The sequence below is a fragment of the Macaca nemestrina genome, chromosome 13, assembly GCF_043159975.1.
Source record: "Macaca nemestrina isolate mMacNem1 chromosome 13, mMacNem.hap1, whole genome shotgun sequence".
In the NCBI taxonomy this organism is placed as follows: domain Eukaryota; kingdom Metazoa; phylum Chordata; class Mammalia; order Primates; family Cercopithecidae; genus Macaca; species Macaca nemestrina.
Window position 1 is genome coordinate 73,403,289 of NC_092137.1, and position 22,584 is coordinate 73,425,872.

The following is a 22,584-nucleotide window of genomic DNA, read 5'->3' on the forward strand; positions in this document are numbered from 1 at the left end:
CATCTTTACTGAAAATACAATAATTAGCTGGGTGTGGTGGCGCACACCTGTAATCCCAGCTGCTCAGGAAGCTGAGGCACGAGAATCACTTGAACCTGGGAAGGGAGGTTGCAGTGAGCCAAGATTACACCACTGCACTCCAGCCTGGGCAACCGAGTGAGACTTTGTCTAAAAACAAACAAACAAAAAAAATTCCAACCTCAACTTCCCAAGGCTGGCTGTGCAAGAGACAGGCCCTGGTCTCCAGTTTTGGAGCTTCTGCTCCTGCTCCTTCCTCCCTACCTGACCAAGGTTTTTTCTCCTTCTCTGTGCCCTTCACTAGGCCTACCTGGCTGGGCCACCGGGCTTAGGAAATCCGAAGCCCAAGCTGAGGCCTGACCTTTCACTTTCATCCAGGGCAGAGACATGGCCAAAATCAATCAGGGTGTGACCAAGGCCCCAACATTCATCTAGACAATGGCTCAAAAGACAGCTCTCGTTTTCACAGCTCTACAGCTATAGCACCCAAACCTGCTATGCATCGGTGCAGGATTTATATATAGATATAAATCCACCCAAGACACCACCCAGACTTACTGAACTAGAAGGTCCCGGCCTGGTTATCTATATTTCTCAGTAGGTTTGGGGGCGGGGCTCCACAGGTGAGTGAATTCACCCAGATCCCATGTGGGAACCACAAGGATGGTCCCTGACGCTTTACATCACTTTAAGGTCAGCGGCCACCTGGGCTCTCCACCTTGGCTTGTCCTTAAGGACACTTAGTCAGCACCCAGAAGAAGCCTGTGTCTCTCCCCTGCCCGGTAAGGCTTGCCTTCCCAAGTCCCGAGGACACGCTGCTTCTGAGAGAACTGACCCTAGAAATACTCATCCCTCCCCCAGGAGGGGGTAAGTTACCAAAGGAACCCATGGGGGAGGAGCAGGCAGCATTAAGCACTTTCTAGAAATTAAGAGTGTTAAGATGAATTAGGCCTCCTAGTTCAGAAACCACTTGAGAAACAACACTCTCACCAAAACAGGAGGAAGGACAGTGATTCTGTCCCACCCAGTGCTCAAAGTCCGGGCTGCTGGCAGCACAGGTATCACCGTCCGGCACATCCTTCACTGCAGGAACTAAGCTGCTCCACCTGCAAAGCACCCACCTTGACTCCATCTCTCTGTCAGGGGCACCATCTGGGGCACTTAAACTCTCCAAGTCCCACGCAGCACATGCTCAGGACACAAGGGTTTTGATGAAGATGATGATTATCTGGGACTTGTCCCAGGTGCCTCTGCAGCCAGGACATAATGGGCACAATAAGGAAAGGCACAGTAAGAGAAAATTCCTTGCACTGAAGAGGCACACGCAGCTACTGATGCTGCTCTTCAGAAGACACACATCAGTGCTTCTCAAACTGCAAAGTGCAAAAAAATCACTGGATCTTGTTAAAATGTGTATTCTGATACCCAAAGTGTAGGTGGGCCTGAGAGAGCTCCCAGCTACCCATGCTGCTGCTGGCCCAGAGGCCACACCTGAGCAGAGGGCTGCACACAAGGGGGCTACAGAACGGCCAGACCTGACCCTGCTGAGGGCTCACTGTGTGCCGGGCTCTGCAGCTCTTTTACTATCCACACAACCAGCCCAGGAGATGGGAGGCCCATTTTACAGATGAGGAAACTAAGTTGTGGAGACAGTTTGTAACGTGCCCAGGTCCACACAGCTAGTAAGTAATGGAGCTGGAACTTGAACATGAAAATGCCAGACTCCAAGCCCATGACCTTAACCTTCAAGGTTTAGCAACTTTCAGAAAAGCTGAAAGAATATACTCCTGCCCTGGGTACCCTGAGAAGACAGAGGCTGTAAAAGGCCTGGCTACACATCACAGACCCTGAAGACCAGACCCCCTTTCAAAAGGTTGGCACAATCCCAGAGCACAGTGCCCTGAGATACCACTGAGGGGACCTCAGGGTTTTGTCCTGTCCTCAGCCCCTCAAAACCTTGTCTGAGAGCAGCCCAGCCTCCCCCAGCAGCCATCAGGGTCCAGAATTCCTGAGAGGCTGGGACCACAAGGAAGCTCTTGCAGGGCCCCCTGCTCAGCTAGAACACCTCTCCCAAGCTCTCTCTGCCTGACAAAGTTCACCAGGCCCCGTGTGGACTTGGGACTTGGCCCTCAGCCTCCCCCCCACCCACCACCGAAGCAGAGGACAAAGTGGATGGAAGGGGTGGAGAGGAGCAAGTCTGCTCACCTGTCATCAAGATTACAGCCCTAGTTACTCCTGCTGGTGGGGTCCCCAGGCCCTCATAACGAGCTCTCCACCTAGTTCTCAGAAAATGCAGCTGGGCTAACCAATGCCATCCAGCATAACTGGGGAGGCCCTGCACTCAGGGGAGAGCCGACCTGGGCAACTGTCACACATACCCATGCAAGTGCCAGGGAACTCCAGTCAGAGACAGATAGGGGCATGGGGGCTGTGGGTAGCTGCAGCAGCAGGCCTGGACAATCTAACTCACCCCCAACTCTTAGCAGTCTAAAATTCAGACCCAAATAACAATGCCCTTTTCTGAGCCCCCACCCATCATTTATTCCAGACTCCAAACCTAGAAATCACATTTGTCTCCTTTTTTCTTTTTTTCCCTCACTTCCTACATTTAAACTTTGAACTCTGTGAACTCTACGTGCAATTATCTCCAGAACTCACTCTCTCACCACTGTCACCCCATAGTCCCATCCACTAGCACCTCCCTGATGGACATTAGAACTCCCTGGTTGGCCGGGCGTGGTGGCTCAAGCCTATAATCCCAGCACTTTGGGAGGCCGAGGCAGGTAGATCACGAGGTCAGTTGATTGAGACCATCCTGGCTAACATGGTGAAACCCCATCTCTACTAAAAATAGCCGGGCATGGTGGTAGGCGCCTGTAGTCCCAGCTACTTGGGAGGCTGAGGCAGGAGAATGGCATGAACCTGGGAGGCGGAGCTTGCACGCCACTGCACTCCAGCCCGGGCCACAGAGCAAGACTCCTTCTCAAAAAAAAAAAGAACTCCCTGTTTACCTGACGTCCATGTTCCACCCAGCAAAGATACGCAGTCGGAGCTCATCACGCCCCGCTCTCCCTCACTCAGCACCTTTTGGGGCTCAGCTCCTACGACTCTCTGCATCTCTTATTGCACTCGGGCCACACTGATCCTTCTGGTGTCCCTGAACCCATCAGGTGTATTCCCACCTCAAGGCCACTCCACGTGCTGCTCCCTCTGCCCAAGACGCAGGCCAGACCTTCTGGCCACGGTTCACTCACTCACTCGAGTCAGGGCTCTGTTCATCCGAGCCTCCTCAGTCTTCCCCGAGTACCCCAACTGCAACCACCCCTCACCCTCTTTATGTTTTTTATTTTCATTTTTATTTTTTGAAATGGGGTTTTGCTCTTGTTGCCCAGGCTGGAGTGCAATGGCTTGATCTCAGCTCATTGTAACCTCCGCATCCCGGGTTCAAGCGATTCTCCAGCCTCAGTCTCCTGAGTAGCTGGGATTACAGGCATGTGGGCCACCCTGCCCAGCTAATTTTGTATTTTCAGTAGAGACAGGGTTTCTCCATGTTGGTAACGCTGGTCTTGAACTCACGACCTCAGGTGATCCACCCGCCTTGGCCTCCCAAAGTGCTGAGATTACAGGCGTGAGCCACCACACCCAGTCCCCCTCACCCTCTTTCATCATCATACTGACCACAAGCTGGTACTGTGTGTGTGTGCGCACACATGTCCCCACGTGCACATCAACGTGACAAAATGCTGCACATGTTCAAGGCTTGTTAGCATCTGTCTTCCCTCACTCAACAGTCAAGTGTATTATTCTGCTCATCTCTGTACCCCCAGCACTTAACAGTGGACACTCAAATATTTGCTCAATGAGCCAACAAATTATTCTGTGACTAATGTGGGCCCCCTTCACAACTGCTCTATGGTTTTCTATTGCTACAAACCCAAGGGTCTTACTTGTGAGAGCTGGAGCTCCCAAAGAGCAAAGAGTGTCCCCACCCCAACCCCCAAACAGGAGCCTCCGGAGGGCAGGAGCCAGAGATGTCAGGCTTAAAGGGAGGTTTCCAAAATGAGACCTTCTTTAACTGTGAGACACTTCCTCAGCCCCCAACTGAACTAAGAATCTCACTAACTTCCCTGGGAGAGAAGATGCCCAACCAGATGTGGGAAGCGTCCAGCTTTGTGAACAGAAGAGTCACTGTTGACCCAACTCCAGCCCATCTCTTGGCCCTCAAGGTCCACTAATCTTATCCCTATTACCAACTACAATCACTCAGTTAGCACCTACTGTGTGCTGACACAATACTAAGCACTGAACACATGGAATTACATCTTACTCAATCCTCTTAACAACCCTGTGAGGTTGATTTGGGAGGCAGACTCTGGGAGTGGCTAAGAGCATGGACTTTGGCGTCAGGCTGCCTGGGTTAAGCCCCAGCCCCACCACGTGCTGGCTGTGTGACCTCATCTCTATGCCTCCATTTCCTAGGCTGTCTATAAAATGGTGATAGCAGCTTACCCTCTCCTCACAAGACAACAGGCTGAATAACCCAACCCAAAAATCTGAAATCTGAAATGCTCCAAAACTTTCTGAGCACCAATATGATGCTCAAAAGAAATGGTCACTGGAGCATTTTGCATTTTTATATCGATGCTCAACTGGCCAGATAATACAAATATTCCAAAAATCCAAACTCCAAAACACTTCTGTCCCAAGCTTTTGGAATAAAGGTCTTCAACTTGCATGAGGATTCAATGGTCTATGCGTGGAGCATTCAGAACAGGGCCCGGCACACGGGAAACGCACATGAGCATCGGCGCTCACATTCAGCAAGTGTGAGCACTGAGGTAAGGAGACGTGCACTGGGTCCAGTAACACAGTAAGCAGGAGAGCCAAAACTGGAATGCAGGCTCCCTGCCTCCAGAGCCCCCGACCTTGACCACTATACCATGCTGCCCCCCTCTGCAAGTACAACACACACTCACCCCCTATGCCCAGAAATCCCTATGTCTCTGCCCAACCAAGGAATCCAAAGGAAAGTTACCCCCCTATTTCTCTAGAGCAGGGGGTATGTGTTAGATGGGAGGAAAAATCACACATTTATTTCCCCCAATCTCTAACAAAATTTAGCATGTCTTCCCACTATGAATTTTTGCAACAGTAGTAGTATAGAAGCAGTACCTGTACGCTTGTCACCAAGAGAAACCGGATTATTTTCCTATCACATTTCTGCAGTTACAGATGTCACAAATATTTATACTCATCACTACTTTGAATTGTAAAGTCATTAGACCTCCTGTGTAATAAAGCACTTATGTTTCTTTAATAAGTGCTTTTCCTTTTTCTTTTTTTTTTTTTTCTTTTGAGACAGAGATTTGCTCTTGTTGTCCAGGCTGGCATGCAATGGCACAGCCTTGGCTCACTGAAACCTCCGCCTCCTGTGCTCAAGCGATTCTCCTGTCTCAGCCTCCCAAGTAGCTGGGCTTACCGGCACCCACCACCACACGCAGCTAATTTTTGTATTTTTAGTAGAGACGTGGTTTCATCATGTTGGCCAGGCTGGTCTCAAACTCCTGACCTCAGGTGATCCACCCACCTCAGCCTCCCAAAGTGTTGGCTTTTTTTTTTTTTTTTTGAGACGGAGTCTCGCTCTGCCGCCCAGGCTGGAGTGCAATGGCCGGATCTCAGCTCACTGCAAGCTCCGCCTCCCGGGTTCATGCCATTCTCCTGCCTCAGCCTCCCGAGTAGCTGGGACTACAGGCGCCCGCCACCGCGGGCGGTTTTTTTTTTTTTTTGTATTTTTTAGTAGAGACGGGGTTTCACCGTGTTAGCCAGGATGGTCTCGATCTCCTGACCTCGTGATCTGCCCGTCTCGGCCTCCCTAAGTGCTGGGATTACAGGCTTGAGCCACCGCGCCCGGCCTTTTTTTTTTTTTTTTTTTGAGATGGAGTCTCGCTCTGTCACCCAGGCTGGAGTGCAGTGGCGCGATCTCTGCTCACTGCAAGCTCCGCCTCCCAGGTTCACGCCATTCTCCTGCCTCAGCCTCTTGAGTAGCTGGGACTACAGGCGCCTGCCACCACGCCCAGCTAATTTTTTGTATTTTTAGTAGAGACAGGGTTTCACTGTGTTAGCCAGGACGGTCTTGATCTCCCGACCTCGTGATCCACCTGCCTTGGCCTCCCAAAATGCTGGGATTACGGGCGTGAGCCACCGCGCCTGGCAGTGCTGGCTTTTATATTGAGAACTATACTTCAACACCATTGGTGTACTTTGCAATGCTGTATATTTAAAGACCTTATTCTGAGGAATCCATGCACCAAAAGGGCTGAGAAAACCTGCTTTAGAGTGGGGAGGGAGCAAACTCAGCAGAAGGCTAGGTCCTCCCCTCCCTGCCCACTGCATGGGACCCAGGCTGAGAGCTCAAAGCAGAGGATGGGTGCTGCTCCCATTTCCCACCCAGCTAAGGGAACAGGGGGCCTGGTGAAGGGCAAGAAGCTGGCTGAAGGCCCTCAGATTCCCCAGCGTCACGCCACAGTGCTCAGGCTGACCCTCAAACCCTTGCATGCTGATGAAGGTGACTCCAGAGAAACAAAAACAGCCACATGCACCTGCTAGCTGGGAGCAGGCTACTCTGGAGCTTGTTTTGATCATGCCCCCAACATCACAGTCCCCAATTTCCCTGGGCTGGTCCCCACCTGAGCCTCACCTGCTATGGCTACAACCCACCAAGTCTGTAGCTTCCTCCTTCTGGCTGCAGCCACTGCCCCAACCTCTTCCAAAGACAGGCCTCTTCCAAAGACTGACACCATAAAAATGCACAAATGAAGCACACAGGAAGGCTCAAGGGGAGGGATTTGACCTCGGGAGGAGGGTGCAGGACGTGGCATTTATATTGGGCCCTTAACAATGGGTGGGAAAGAGGCGAGGAGGGGGTAGGGAGACATTCCAGGTGCGAGGGACAGAACATGCAGACTGCAGATGTGCAGGCAGGAGAAGATTGCCCCTAATGTCACACTAAGGAGCCATAATTGTATTCTGGGCCTTGAAATGCACGACAGGGTACAACACAAGGACAGGACTGACACTAGGCTGCAGGAAGAGGGAGGGACGGCAGAGAGGTGAGGCAGGGGACCAGCAAGGGACAGTCACAGCCCAGGGTAGCTCCCATGGCCAGGCTGACCTGAGCAACTCCTAATGCCTTAGCAGTTATTTCTCACCATTAATTAAAAACTGGCACTCTGGTTTATAAAAAGGCAGCAGCAGCTAAGGTAATAGTCCAGAGCAGAGGTTAAAAAAAATTTTTTTTAAGCCTGAACTGGGACAGGAACAATGGGGGAGGCAGGAGAGCCAGAGGGCCCCTTGGGAGCACCCCTTTTTCGCCCCCTGCAGCAGCACTATGGCAGAGCCACTCCACTTTGATCTCTCACTACTGTTGACAGCAGGGACAGTTATTTACCTTTTATCCCTAACCACCTGAGAAGGGGCCCGAGATGCAGAACATCTTCTAACACCTGACGGGTAAATGACATGGAATTGGCAGGGCTCGGCTTTTGTCTCAGAAACAAGTTGGAAAAACAATGATTTTAAGGGCATTGTGTGAGAACCCCAGCGGATTGGAAGACGGGAGACCTAGGTTCTAGTCCTGGCTCTGCCTTACTCAGTGGCTTGAAGCAGCCATTTCACCTCTGTAAAATGAGGGTGATAAAATCAGGCAGTTAAAAGACAAGGTAAAGTGAAACTAGAACTATTATATTCAGAGTTTGGTGAGACAGTCGGAAAACCCTTTTTCCCAGAGCCTCCTCCACCCTGATGCCTGCTCTCCTCTCCAAGTGCCCCCCCCCAGCAGCCTGCCTCACACACCAGCACACAGGAGCTGTGTGGGCGTCAAGCCAACCCCTGCTGTCTCCCCGCATCCACCGCCTACCCCACCTTTTGATTTGGTATCTACAGTAAAACTGCAAGCCAGACATAATTGCAGGACAGGATACAGCCTCTTATCAGGCCAGAAGATGATTCTTATCACCTGGCCTGGCACCATGCCTGGCACCAGCAACCTTTGGAGGGAGCCCAGGTCCTCATTCATGAGTTCCCCCTGCCTCTGTGGGGACAGACAGCTCACTCAGCCCTCCTCAGATCCCAGCCAGGTCCAGCCTCCCTCCCTCCTGGGCACAAGCACTTCGTCTAATCCTCATCCTAATACTGTAGGCTCCAAAGGTCTGTCATTGTCAGCTCACCCAGCACAAGGAAAAGCTGCAAAAATGGCTGGAGACAAGTCAAACCACAGAGAGCAACAGAAAAGATGTAGGGTTGACAGCACAGTGTAGGGAGAAAAGCATCAGGTTTAGACATCAGAAGTCTGGCTGAGTCGTGTGACCTTGGACAGGTCATTCCACCTCCTGAGACCCCAGTCTCCATATTCGCAAAAATAGTGGTCCCCTGGCCGGGCGTGGTGGCTCAAACCTGTAATCCCAGCACTTTGGGAGGCCGAGGCGGGCAGATCACGAGGTCAGGAGATTGAGACCATTCTGGCTAACACGGTGAAACCCCGTCTCTACTAAAAAAAAATACAAAAAACTAGCCGGGCGAGGTGGCGGGCGCCTGTAGTCCCAGCTACTCCGGAGGCTGAGGCAGGAGAATGGCGTAAACCCGGGAGGCGGAGCTTGCAGTGAGCTAAGATCTGGCCACTGCACTCCAGCCTGGGCGACAGAGCGAGACTCCATCTCAAAAAAAAAAAAAAAATTGGTGGTCCCCCTGTCTGCCCTCAGGGAAGAATAAAATGAGGTGACACTGGGAAGGCACCCTTAAAAGTAGGCCAAACCACACAGAAAGATGTAGGTTTATTGTCTATCAAAGGCCTTTTACAGGCCATCATCGGCCCCACATAACTGAGGTGGCCCAGGACCAAAAAGCAACAACCCTGCCCAGAAGGAAGGACAGAACCCGCAAGATGACCTCTCTCGGGGGATCTCCGACAGGTGGAAAAATAAAGAAGAAATTCCACTTAACCCATCCCCTTCGCCAGTGTGCTCCTAACTCCATATTCACCCTGAGCAGGAGACTCAGGTTGAGGAAAACAAAACCAAGTGGCGATGGTCCCCTCTGCCAAGGTCTCAGTTCAGACCCCACAACAGGGGGAGACAAACAATAACTCCCCTGCCAGGCTTATGGGAAGTACAGAACTGTGTGGTGAGAACGTTGCATTTGGGAAAACAAAAATGGGGGAGGGAAGAAAATACACAACACATTTGCCTCTAAATGCAGAAAATACCTTTGGAAGGTTACACAAGAACTGGTAATGTTAGATGTCTCTGAAGAGAGTAGCTAGGTGACTCAAGGTGGGGCAAGGGAAATTTTTTTCATTACGTGCCCTTCTGTACCTTTAGAATTTGGACCAGGTGAACTACTCAAAAGTAAATGGGGGCCGGGTGCGGTGGCTCACGCCTGTAATCCCCGCACTTTGGGAGGCTGAGGTGGGCAGATCACTTAAGGTCAGGAGTTCGAGACCAGCCTGGCCAACATGGTGAAACCCTAACTCTACTAAAAATACAAAAATTAGCTAGGTGTGGTAGCATGCACCTGTGTAGTCCCAGCTACTCGGTAGGCTGAGGCAGGAGAGTCACTTGAACCTGGGAGGCGGAGGCTGCAGTGAGCCAAGATCACACCACTGCACTCCAGCCTGGTCAACACAGCAAGACTCTGTCTCAAAAAAAAAAAAAAAGAAGTAAATAGGAAGTAAAGAAAGTCAGGCTGTTTTGCTGAGAGCAGCACACAGGAAACTAAGCTTGGCTCCCCTCACTCCCTCTCCTGGCCCAGTCCCACCACACTCACAGTTTCCCTGCCTCCAACTCACCCTGCCTCTAATCAGATCTCACCTGTTATTCAAGGCCTTGCCTCTCCCAAGAAGCCCACCCTGATCACTCCAACTGGTGAGCTCCCCCTTCTCCTGATCCCCTCACTCTCTCACACTTTTTACATGCTGCTTTGTAGAGGAACTGTCCTTGCTGCATTAGGCTTGTCTCAAACATATTTTAGCCCTTCTAGAGAAAGGGCTATCCACTTTATTTCCCTGGTTTCCCCCACAGCACTGACCTAGGCACAGTGGTTACAATGGTTGTTCAGTAATTGCTTCCTGGACGTTGTGAAACAGAAGGGAAAAAATAGCAAATGACTGTATTGCTGCAGGAGGAAGAACAGGATGGCTCGGAGTGTTCTGTCACAGTAAAACCAGCATGTGACGTCTTGGGAAGGATTACAGAGTCTGGTATGTGCTGATGCCCCCAAGCCCTGCTTGAAAGGAGCAAATCTCCCAGGGGTGGAAAGTGCCCTGGTGGAAAGTGAGGCTGACCTTCTCAAGCCTCACTCCACTCCCTTTTTTTTTTCTTTTTTTGAGATAGGATCTTGCTCTGTCACCCAGGCTGGAGTGCAGTGGGGCAATCATTGCTAATTGCAGCCTTGAACTCCCGGGCTCAAGTGATCCTCCCACCTCAGCCTCCTGAGTAGCTGGGACTACTAGCACACCACCATGCCCAGCTAATTTTTTGTATTTTTTTTACAAATGGAGTCTTGTTATGTTGCCTAGGTTGCTCTTGAACTCTTGGCCTTCAATGATCCTCCTGACTCGGTCTCCCAAAGTGCTGGGATTACAGGCATGAGCCACCACACCCAGCCCTCACTCCACTCCTGAGAGTTATCTGGTGGCAGTGACTCCCTCCCAAAGTAAGAGACAACACCCCCCAGCCTCTGAGACGGACACAAGGCTAGAGCTGCAGACCAAATGTGCTTATCCCAATAAACCAAGGACTCACCCAGGAGAAGCAGGTCATGCTTACAAAGCACCAGATTAACCCCCGAGATCCATGTCAAGGAGGAGAGAGGAAGCCTTAGCAGGCAGCAGCTGAGCACCTGGCCCTGTGCAGAGCAGGGTCATGGGAGACATGGGGGAAGACTGAAGTGGGCAGTGTGGTGTGGTGGCCAAGGGCACAGACTCGGAAGCCAGACTGCCTGGGTTCACATCCTGATTTTGTGCCATGTGCTGTGGTCAAGTCCAGTGACTCATGCCTATAATCTCAGCACTTTGGGAAGCTGAGACAAGAGGATCACTTGAGAGTTCATGGCTGCAGTGAGCTATGATGGCACCACTGCACTCCAGCCTGAGTGATGGAGCCAGATCCCCCCAAAAAAAGAAAGAAAAAGCAAAGTCACTTTACCTCTCCATGCCAAGGTTTCCTCAGCTGTTAAACAGTGCCTACACCTCAAGGGCTTGCCGTGGACAAACGGAAGTCCAGTCCTTAAGACAGTGCCAGCACCTAGACAGGCCTTCATCAGTGATGTACTAGACCAACCAGGCAATGAAAATAATGCACCAAAACAGGTGCCACATGCTCCAGGTGTGGGGATTCAGAGAAGGCTGGGGAGGCAGATGGGTTCCATGATGGCCGACAGGTCTGGTGTGTGTCCGCTCCTCACAGAGGTGTGCCTTGACCACAGCCAGCACCAGTGGCTCTGTCTACTCCCAACATCTCCAGGGCTCCCTGTCTAGGCCCCAAAACATAGCACTTGCCTATAGGGCTTCCTCCAAATGGAGGGGGATGTCCGGGCCTCCCCTTCTCTGGAATCTCTCCCGTACCAGTGGCCCACTCTTGGCCTTTCAGGCCTCCAGAACTGCCTTTGGATTGGACTGCCCTTCCAGGTCAGCAGAGAAGCCCAATGCCCCATCTCACTAAAACCCGGCAGGCACTTCCACAGAAACCCTGGGGTACACACAGGGCTCCAAATGCCACCTCTTCTTTATCCCAAATCCTACAGCTCTGTGGGCTGCCCGGGTCTAATGGAAACCACACAGGGCACACCCTCCACTAAGTGCTGGGTAGTTGAGAGTGTGCAGCTCTCCCTCTGCGAGTCTCGGTTTCCTGTCTGAGCTCTCTTCCAGCTCCCATGCTGGAGTCCCATGAGTAAGGGCTGTGCTCCCTTCCCCACTACCAGGTGAACCAAAGGTCAAGGTGGCCTGTGATACCCCCTCCCCGCCCTGCAGCTTCTTGGAGGTGCTGGCTGCCCCTGGGAGCCCCATTTTGGGAGGCCCTACTTACTGCTCCTGAGAGACCGGGGCCCAGCTCCACACAGAGGCCTTGTGTGGCCAGCCAAGCCTTTCTCTGGCCACCATTGTTCCCAAGGTAGAAATAACCTCAGGCCAGCTCAGTAAGGGCACAGTGATCAGACTCTTCCCCGATGGGACTGCCAGGTGCACAGCAGACTCACGTGTGGACTCATTTTTATTACCTGGCCGTGGGGAAAAACAAAACTGCTTCATGACTACACCATTTTGCAAAGGAAGAAAAAGAGGACTGCTTCCCCTGGAGCAGAGCGACAACAGCTCCTGTTCTTATGTTCATCATCTGTCCCTGCGCAGGGTGGGAAGGGCAGGAGAACATCTGGACAAGGCCAGGCCAGTGGTTTAGACAAGAGCGTCACAGCACTGAGGTGGCAGCAGTGACAAGCGGGGCGGGCAGCTCCCAGCAGAGGAGGACAGCCCTCAAGGTCACCGGGATGTGGCTCTGCTGAGCTGTGCCTTGCAGTCAGCTGCCTACAAGGACAGGCAGGCGGGGCAGAGATGGGGCTGACCACAGGCCCCTTGAAACTCCCTGGTCCCAGCCAGGGCTCAGGGCCAGGGGCAGATGGGGAGGGCAGGGGAAGCTGCTGGGCCAGAGAGGAAGAGCTGCCCAGCCTGACTGAGGAGTCACACTTCCTACCCCGCCCCACACCCGCAGACGCTGCTGCTCAAGCAACCCCAAATAAAAACTACCCCATAACTAAGGGCAGTGGAGCTTCTGCATACCAATGACTGGCTTCTGAGTGCAGCCACACCCTTCCCCTGCAGCCAGAGCAGACCTCCCCAGCAGCCCCACAGGCCTCCCATGCCAGCTCTGGGGCTAGGGCAGGAGCCAAGGCCAGGGGCTCAAGTGACCACGGCTGTTTTCCGAGGAGCAGAGTCACACCCAGAAGCCAATAGAGAGAAGGCTGTGGGGTCACACACCATCTGCCCACAACTGTCTGCCCAGGCTGTCTGTGGGTTACAGGATAGATGGAAGCCTTCAGAGACCATCCCAGCCTTAGGCCAACAGGAGGCATGTCCCCTCAGGTGCCTCCCAGTGCCCCCAAACCCACCCACCTAAGGAGGTCTCAGAACACCATGACCAGCCAGGCAGAAGGCTCTCATCTCAGACCTACATCCTTCACAGCCTTAGGTCTCCGAGCTCCCTTGCCAAGTGGCACAGTCTAAGCAGGGCCTGAATGGAGCCTCTTGCAGGCCATGATTCATGGTCACAACAGTTCTAGTCTTTGTGATGAAAAAAGACAAACTGATCCCAACCCAAGTTCCCAAGAGGCCAGCCTCTAACCATTGATCCAACAGGATGATGATCCTGTCTGTCACACTCCAGGCCTTACCACAGGGACCATTTCACCCTTATCAGGATGAGGGAGAAGGTGGACAGGGGCTCCATATAACACAGTTGTGCTCTCTCCTCCTCCTCTCCTAAAACACACAAAGACCAGCATTCCAGGGCAAAGACCAGGTCTCCCCAAGCAAAATGGCCCTGTGGCAGATGCCCTGTCTTCTTACTCCAAAACCTTTGCTGCTGCTTCCTTCCTTCCCTCTTCTGATATATTCAGGTCCACTCCCTGAGGGTGTGATCCACACCAATTGCATAAAGGCCAGACAGGTCCAAATGACCCATCTGACCCCACAAGGAACAAGGAGAACTAACTAACTACCACATCCCATCCCTGTCTTGGGAGTCAGAGAGGCAAACACAGGATACCCACTGGGGAGTGCTAAGAAGGATGTTGGGCCAGGCGTGGTGGCTCATGCCTGTAATCCCAGCACTTTGGGAGGCCACGGCAGGTGGGTCACCTGAGGTCAGGAGTTTGAGACCAGCCAGGCCAACATGGCGAAACCTGGTCTCTACTAAAAATATAAAAATTAGCCTGGTGTGCTGGCACACACCTGTAATCCCAGCTACTCAGGGGACTGAGGCAGGAGAATCACTTGAACCTGGGAGGCAGAGATTGCAAGTGAGCCAAGATTCCGCCACTGCACTCCAACTTGGGCAACAGAGTGAGACACTGTCTTAAAAAAAAAAAAAAAAAAAAAAGGTAAAAACCAGAAAATAAATCACAGAGAAGCATCCAGGATTTCCAGACTCACAGGAACATGACGATCCATGGACAGTTCTACTGAGGGAGGGGAGATCATTAGTTTCCTTGTGTACTACCGTTCCATTTTGTTTTGAGAATATCCTCTTCAATTATTTGGAAGCCTCTGGTGAAATTCCTCATTTCAAAGACTGCCCCACTGACACAAGACCTTCGGAGGCTGCTAAAGCACCTACCACCCCAGCCACCACCATCACACAAAACAGGGCCCCAGAGTCACCACCACGCTAATATTGTGAGAGCTTCTATGTATCCAGAACTACATTAAGGCTTTTACAGATGGTGTCTTATCTAATCTGTACAACTCTATGATCATCATCATGACTTTTTTAGAAGTGAGGAAGTGGGATAAGTAACCTGCCTGCTGGTAAGTCACAGAACTGAGAATGAAACCCCAGTGTCCAGGTTTTTAAGCCCTGGGCCATCCTCCCTTCCCAACAGGGCAGGGGCAGCTCCAGACAGGGCTGCCAGGGAGGAGAGCTGCAGAGCTGCAGGGCTTATCTGAGCCTGGCTTCAGGACTGCAGAGGCCTTTCAAGCCCAGCCCTAGTTCTTGAGCCTCTAGCAGCAAATAGAATGCAGAGAGCTGCAAAGGGCCAGCTCATTTCGCTGGGAACTCTCGTACTCTTCTGTGTACTCCATTACCCATGATTCTGAGGCTTTCCTAGGCTCTAAGTTCTAGACCGTCTCCCCCATCCCATAAGAAGCTCTTCCAGACATTGTTACCAAAACCTCCCTTCACCATCACTGCTCTGCACTGACCACTCACCATGTACAGGGACTGTACTAGGTGCTTAAGTTGCATTTTCATTTCATCCCTCACATCAACCCTATGAAGGTATAAATTATCTCCATTTTACAGATGTGAAAACTGAGGCACCAAGAGTTTATATGACTTGCCACAGGTGGCAGTTTTGGGACTGGGATCTGTCCAGTGCCACTCTGCAGCCCCTTCCCAACCATGAAGGTACCTCCCCCAGTCAGGTCCTCTCTTGGCAAAGGGCCACCATCTGCCCTGCCTGACACCACCGCAGCCAACTCCTGGAGTTAAGGAATAGATACTTTTCTTTTCCACCATTATCCAAAGCTGAGGAGGGTACACCCTGGTCTTCTCTGCTTTGCCCTCTCCCTACCAGGCAGCATTCAGACTCAGTCTCGGTAGCCCACAGCAGGGTGCTCCAGGAAATACCACCAGGAATGACCACTAGAGCCAGAGGTGGGGACCACAGCAGGGTTGACAGCCCTCCTTCTCTGTCAGTGGGCATTGTGTTAGGTCCAGTAAACTAGAGCACCAGGCCAACTTCACATACTTTCCTCTGCCCACCCTAAGTGACCCTCCCCACTCCTGTTCCCTCCCAGTTCTAGAAATAAACCAGGTCATAGCATCAGAGAAAACAGCCAGGTGCGTGTGGAAAGATCCTGGTGGAAAAGATTATTTCTATAAAGTAAATTAAGGCTCCCATTCAGATCAAGGGGTGTTAAGTCAAATTCTCCAAGACAGGCTGTTCTTGGCTGAAAACGGGTCCACCTGGACCTACAGGCTTGGCCAGCTCAGCTAAGGAAGATCCAGAGGCCAAGAGGAAAGCATGGGCAGGAACTGGAAAAAACAATCAAAGAAGCTGCTCCCTGCAGGCCTGGAGCCTTTTTTTGGTCTGCCTCCTCTTGTTCCCCCAGCACCCCCCGAACAGATGTGTCATCTACCAGTCTGGTCAGAGTAGCTGATTGGTGGAGGGTGAAGGACTGGGGGAAGGGGTGGGATGATTTGGGGGACAGGCACTTCCTCTGAAAAAGAATGGGCTAAGAGATCCAGGGGAGAGCTTTTCGCCCCATATACCCACCCTGTTGGGCTCCAGGAACCAGGAAGGAGGGAGAGGACAGAAAGGAGGAAAAAAACAAAACAAGGTCCAAGCTATACCACATGATTCCACACCCAGCCACCAAACAGCAAGTCATGAAGGAAGGAGGGGAGCAGGCCAGGGGATGGGGAGATGGAGTTAAGTCACAGCCACGCCTGGAACCTGCCCTGCACTAATGCCCTCCTCATCCCAGGCCACAGAGAGACAGCCAGGAAGGTCATTTCACACCCATGTTTCGGAAAACATTCAAGGTCAGATCCTTTTTACCTAAATCCTGCTTTCATTTGGGTTTGCATCAGGCTCATCCCCTTCCTCCTGCAAGCCTTCCTGGATTTATTCACTCAGTGGATGCCATTCCACCAGGGCAAACGTTTGCGGCACCTCTCCTGACCTAAGGCACAGTCCTGCCCCAATCCCCTTACCCTCCTACCCAGATCACTCCCAAGTTAACCACTTGAGTGATCCACAGCAGGCTGTCAGCCCCCGGACTGGCTTCCAGCTCCTGCCCAAGCCCAAAACAGGAAATGGGGCTCCAAGGCTGAAGCCTTGATCTTAACACAGGCAAGGTTAAATGCTGCCAAAATAAATGATTTTAAAAAAACATGGCCCATTGAGGTGGAAATGACCGGGAGATAATCTCCTGCTGTGCATTAACCATGCCGCTGCCTCCTACCTCAGGCAGGGCAGGGCAGGCAGGCCACTGGAAGGCTGACTCAAGTGTTTCCTTTTTTTGCTTAGGAGCTCCTCCTGCCCTCAGACCAGGGACACAGGACACAGAGAGACAGGATGGGGGGGGTGACATCTCTAGATAGTGGAGGGCATCTTGAGAGCCAGGCAAGAAGCAGATGCCCTCTGCAGCCAGCTTCTACGTTTAGCAGGGTAATCAACATTCAACCTCGCCCTGGAGAAAGACACCTGGCCTTCCTTCCCCCGCAGGGCAAGTCTGTGCCTCTCCACTCCCTTGCCGGACAGGCGCCCGCAGTTCCCCTCCCCTTTGAGGAAAGGGAGGTAGGCCCGGAGGCTCTAAGAATGGCCCCAAGATTTCCCTTCTTGAGGTTTCCATAGCCCCAAAGCCTCTGAATCTCATTCCTAACTTTACTTGACAATCTACTCCCAACGTTCGCCACCACTTGAACCTCCCCCAGGCCTCTCAGGGACCACTAGCGGTGGAGCCGCACACAGCGCACGTTTGGGGAGCATGAAGGCGACCCCGAAATGCGAAGAACCAACGTGTCTGTCGGTTTACGACCTTGAGCGCGAGGCAAGGGGCTCACCCGCCCGGCGGAAGTTCAGGGTCCTGATCCCCCACCAGCCCCGCCCAGTTAGGCCTTTAGCCGTTTCTGTGCCCCCGCGCCCCCTACTCACTGCGTGTGCTGGGCGCGGCCTGCGCCGAAGACCTCGTCCAGCGCCACCGTGGCCTGGCCCAGGAACTTGTCGACGCCGATAAGCGAGCGGTGCATGGTGGTGAGCACCAGCTCGCAGGCGGCGGCAGAGCTCGCGGCCCAGGGCGCCGGGCCCGCGTCGGCCTCCTGCGCCCGCAGCAGGCCATCCAGGGCACCGGGCGGCAGCTCGAAGGAGCACTCCTCACGCCACTCGGGGCAGCCGTGCGTCTTCTCCACCACCGACGTACTGTACTTCTCGCGGCCCACCTGGATCACGGTGTACGCGTCGCTGGTGCTGCCCGCGCCCGAGCTCTTGCCCCGCAGCCCGCGGGCCCGCAGCACGGTCACCTGGACGTGCGTGGGCAGCCAGCGGGAAGGCCCCGCCGCCGGCTCCGCGCCCCGCACCAGGGCCATGGCGGGGAAGCGGCGGGCGAAGTCTGGCCGAGCCGGTGCAGACCCCGGGACCTGGTGACAAACTCGGCCGCGGCAGAAGGCGGTCAGGAACCGACTCCGAGCGCCGCCGCAGCTGCCGGCTGGGCTGGGCCGGGCCGACCGGCCGCCGCCTCCCCGCCCCACCGGGCCGCGGGCCGGGGGCCGCGCCGCGACGTCAGCGCCCCGCCCCCTTCCCCGCCCCGCGCCCGCCGCCCCGACCCGCGTAGCGGTGCGACAGGGATGCGGGGACGCCGCTCGCGCCCAGGCAGCCGCAGACCCGCCCGGAGCGGGAAGGGGCGGCGCGCGCCCTCTGCAGAGGGTGGGCGGAGTTCCCGCGGTGGCCCCGCCCCTGGCTGGGGGCGCCCGAAGCAACCCGGCCTCGCCTGTGGGGAGCCCAACACCCGCGGCCAGGTACAAAAAACCCGCTCTGCGCCTCCAGGCCAATCCCACGTCTCCGTTCTAAAAGTCCCTGCTCTGGAAAGCCGTCGCCCTAAAAGGGTCCCGGCCCGCCGCCCCTGGGATGGCCAGCCTCTTGGCGCGGACTTGGGGTGATAGGGACCCCCGCCGCTCCCCTGACCCTGGGCCGCGCTCTCCCCTCCTCCAGTCCGCCCCTGCCCGGGAAAATGCCAGAGAGAAGCCGGAGCGATTGCCGCCCCGCCACGTGACGGTCCCGCATCGGCGACCTGGAAAGGAGTGAGCTGCCGCCGCCTCCAACCTTTCCCGGCGCAGGGGGCCGGGATGCGGCCAGGCCGCGGCGCGGGAGGCCCGAGAGCGGGGTTGACCCTCCTCAGATTCTGCGGCGGAGAGCTGAGTGATGAATAAATGAGTAACCACATCAATATTTAAGTGTTCACTCGGAGCCTTGGGGCCAGTGTGTCACGGGTTGGGGGAAATTACAGGCCCTGGTGGGGGGTTAAATAACTACTTCCACCCATTATTAAGTGCCTACTATGTGCCAGGGCCTGAGTATTACGTACACTTAGTTTATTATTGATAATAACGATGTTTAGTAATTATAGATGCTGAATTTCAGCCAACTGTGGTCTGTGTGCTTTTATATGCATTACCTCATTTTATCCTCAGAGCAACTCTGTGGGGTGAGTATGGCTTTTATCCCTATTTTCCAGAAGATGAAATGTCAGCTTAGATGGGGGAGGGTTGTGAATCCACTAGATGCCCCCAGGGCCTGTTTTGTTTTGTTTTGTTTTTAACTTTCAGAGCCTGTATTTTTAAAATAATAATTTTAAAATAATACACACAGCTTTTTTAAAAAAATCAAATAGGACAGAAGGGCTTGCAATGAAAAGCAAGAACTCCCTCTCCATCCTTCAAACCAGGGATACCACTTAAAGCCACTGGTGTTTTCAGGTCTGATGGTTACCTCCACATCATTACATTAAGATGCTCACATAGCTACATCTGGATTTATCAGGACTGGCCACTGTCTGTGGCCTTTCTCCTATGATAGATAATGATTTAGCTGGCTCACACCCACTTCCATCCCTCAATCTTGTGTAGTTACGCTATTATTTTTAGTTCCTCTATAGCAGGGGTCCCCAACCCTTGGGCCACAGACTGGTAACCCTCCATGTCCCGTTAGGAACTGGGCTGCATGGTAGGAGGTGAGCGGTGGTGGGGGCTAGCTGGTGAAATTTCATCTGAATTTACAGCCGCTTCCTATCGCATTACTGCCTGAGCTCCACCTCCTGTCAGATCAGCCGTGGCATTAGATTGTCCTAGGAGCACAAACCCTACTGTGAACTGTGCATGCCAGAGATCTAGGTTGCAGACTTCTTATGAGAATCTAATGCCTGATGATCTGTCACTGTCTCCCATCCCCAGATGGGACCATCTGGTTGCAGGAAAACAAGCTCAGGGCTCCCACTGATTCTACATTATGGTGAGTTGTATAATTACTTCATTATATATTGCAATGTAATGATAAGAGAAATAAAGTGCACAGTAAATGTAATGCACTTGAATCATCCTGAAACCATCCCTGCCACCCTCAGTCTGTGGAAACTTACATTTTGGTCCTTGGTGCCAAAAAGGTTGGGAACCCCTGCTCTATAGGATACCTAACAGGAGAAACATGTATTTCTTCTTAGGGAGACTCCACAGTACCCCTCGACTGTCCACCTTTCAGGCTATGTCCTCTACTGGAAATATGAACCTAGGAAACCAGTAGAGTAGGCAGAGGAGACCCATGAGAGCACACCCAGCACAGGCCCAGTCCTCACAGCCTCCCACCTTAACTCTTTCATCAGAAGACTGGGGTGGGGAAGTCCTAGGCACCAGCCCCATGGTCCAGCATCCCTGACGGTAGTACCTAGCTTTAAAGACAGCCAGATCTGCCTACAGATCTTGGCTGTCTGCCTCTTAGTAGCTATGAAACCCAAAGTTTAAGCCAACTCTCTAACCTCTCTTGGCCTTATTTCTTCATCTGGATAATGGGGATAATGATTCTTACCTCAAGCCAGGTGGGATGGCTCATACCTGTAATCCCAGCACTTTGGGAAGCCGAGGCTGGTGGATCACTTGAAGCAAGGAGTTCAAGACCAGCCTGGGCAACATGGTGAAACCCCACCTCTACTAAAAAGACAAAAAACTACCCGGGTGTGGTGGCAGGTGCCTGTAGTCCCAGCTACTCGGGAGGCTGAGGCACAAGGATCACCTGAACCTAGAGGTTGCAGTGAGCCCAGATTGTGCTGCTATACTCCAGCCTGGGCTACAGAATGAGACTGTCTCAAAAAAAATAAAAAATGTGGCCAGGCGCAGTGGCTCATGCCTGTAATCCCAGCACTTTGGGAGGCCGAGGCGGAAGGATCACTTGAGGTCAGGAGTTCGAGACCAGCCTGACCAACATAGTGAAACCCCGTCTCTTCTGAATATATGAAAATTAGCCAGGCATGGTGGGGCACACCTGTAATCCCAGCTACTCAGGAGGCTGAGACACAAGAATCACTTGAACCTGGGAGGCAGAGGTTGCAGTGAGCCAAGATCGCACCACTGCATTCCAGCCTGTGCAACAGAGTGAGACTCTGTCTCAAAAAAAGAAAGAAAAAATGAAAATAAATCATAACCCAACCATCCATAAATAAACACTGTTAATAATTTGTTGTGTTTCTTTCTAGTCTTTACACTATATGTGTTTGTTTTATATACATTATGGTTTTTGAGACATCTAAAGTATAATTATTAATTCTGTGGGCTTTGGAGTCCTGGTTCTACCATTTACTTTATATATATTATCACTCTTGGCTATAAGTCTGTATACTAAAGAAAAATTATATACATACAATACACACATACACACACACACACACACACACATACATAATCATGTTTAACCCTGAAGATAACCATTTAAAGCAAGTGCTATTGCTACCCTTGGTTTCACTGATGAGGAAACAGAAGCAGAAAGAGCTTGGGTGATTTTCCCCAAGTCTCCAATCGGAAAATTGCAGAGACTGAGTGGCTTTACTGCCTGTGGCACTCTGCTCTCACACCAGCTTGTTGGTTTTCCAAGCACTAGATCCATTTAAAGTCAATAAAGTAGGAAGTGTTCTCACACCCATTTTACAGATGAAGCTTGAGGTAACCAAGGTTACAAGAGTCAGGATGAACCCCCTACTTTAAGAGTGAATTCTTCAAGGACTTTGCATGTGACAATATCATCACTAAACTTCAACTAACATAAATGGGTCACTCCTTTAGCGGTTCTGTTTCATCTGTTTGCCTGTTCTCCAACGTGACTGCTCCCACTTCCTCCCTCCCTCCTCCTCTACCAAGGAGGAGCAAAGCACCGGGAAAGGGGGAAAGGGCGGGGAGAACTCAGATGGCTCCTCTGCCTCACCTGCCCTCTGAATCTCTTTCCTCCTGCCTTGGCCCTCACAGATTGGCAAGCTCAAGCTTCCTGCTGGCTCTGGACTGTGGCTGGCTATAGAAGGGGAACAAAACTAGCCAGGGCTCCTACCCTACATTGCCTGGCCCTAGAAGGAAAAGCCAGGTCTGCTAGCTGTCTGTGGTTGAGAAAACAGCAGAAAACAGCAGAAACAGAAAACAGCGAAAACAGATACTGAGGTCTTGGCCATCTAAAGGTGTGTTTCGTCCTCTAGAAGATGAGATCCCCCCCTCTTCCCTGCAGCAGCCTGCATAAATGTTAGACAACAAGACCCCAAAAGCATCAGTTTCCTCTGCCTCCCCAGGGCTGGGTGTCCTCACCGCCTTCCTGGGCCTCTGTAGTCCATTGGAGACAGTTCTCGCTTGAAAAGCATCCACATATGTGTAACTTCCACTCATTGCTCCCTCTTCAGTACCACTAAGCCCGTTGGCTTTTCCATGTAGACACTTCACATGTATTTGTCCTGCTCTTCCAGCTACATTTCCATCTGTTCTTTACCTCACCTTCCTGCAGCTATTTTCCAGGCCCTCTTTATAGCAGAACCACATGCCCAGGTCTAAGTCCTGGTGCCACCACTTACTAACTGTATAAGCATGCGCAAATTACTGAACCCTACTGAGTCTGTTTCCGCCTCTGTAAAATGGGCCTGCTAATAAGAAATTACTTCATAGGGTTAGCACGAGAGCTATCTCAACACACCCTAAGCAGTAATGAGCATGAATTATCATCTTAGAAATCTTTGCTGAAGGCAAAAGCTTGTGCCTCCTTGTTGTTTCATTTGCATTTCTTTGA

General features: G+C 52.4%; 1 protein-coding gene across 5 annotated transcripts in view; it reads right to left on the reverse strand.

Moving 5' to 3' along the window:
• LOC105465260 (RAB11 family interacting protein 5) overlaps positions 1–18,089 on the reverse strand; it is a 38,601-nt gene extending 20,512 nt beyond the window's left edge. For all 5 annotated transcript variants that reach the window (XR_011611899.1, XM_011713593.2, XM_011713589.2 and 2 more), the window contains exon 1: positions 17,440–18,089. Coding sequence is in view for 4 of the 5 variants with exons in the window: in XM_011713593.2 (XP_011711895.1) it covers positions 17,440–17,870 (431 nt within the window). In the remaining variant the exon portion in view is untranslated. The remainder of the gene's footprint in view (positions 1–17,439) is intronic.
• Between the last annotated feature and the right edge of the window lie 4,495 nt (positions 18,090–22,584).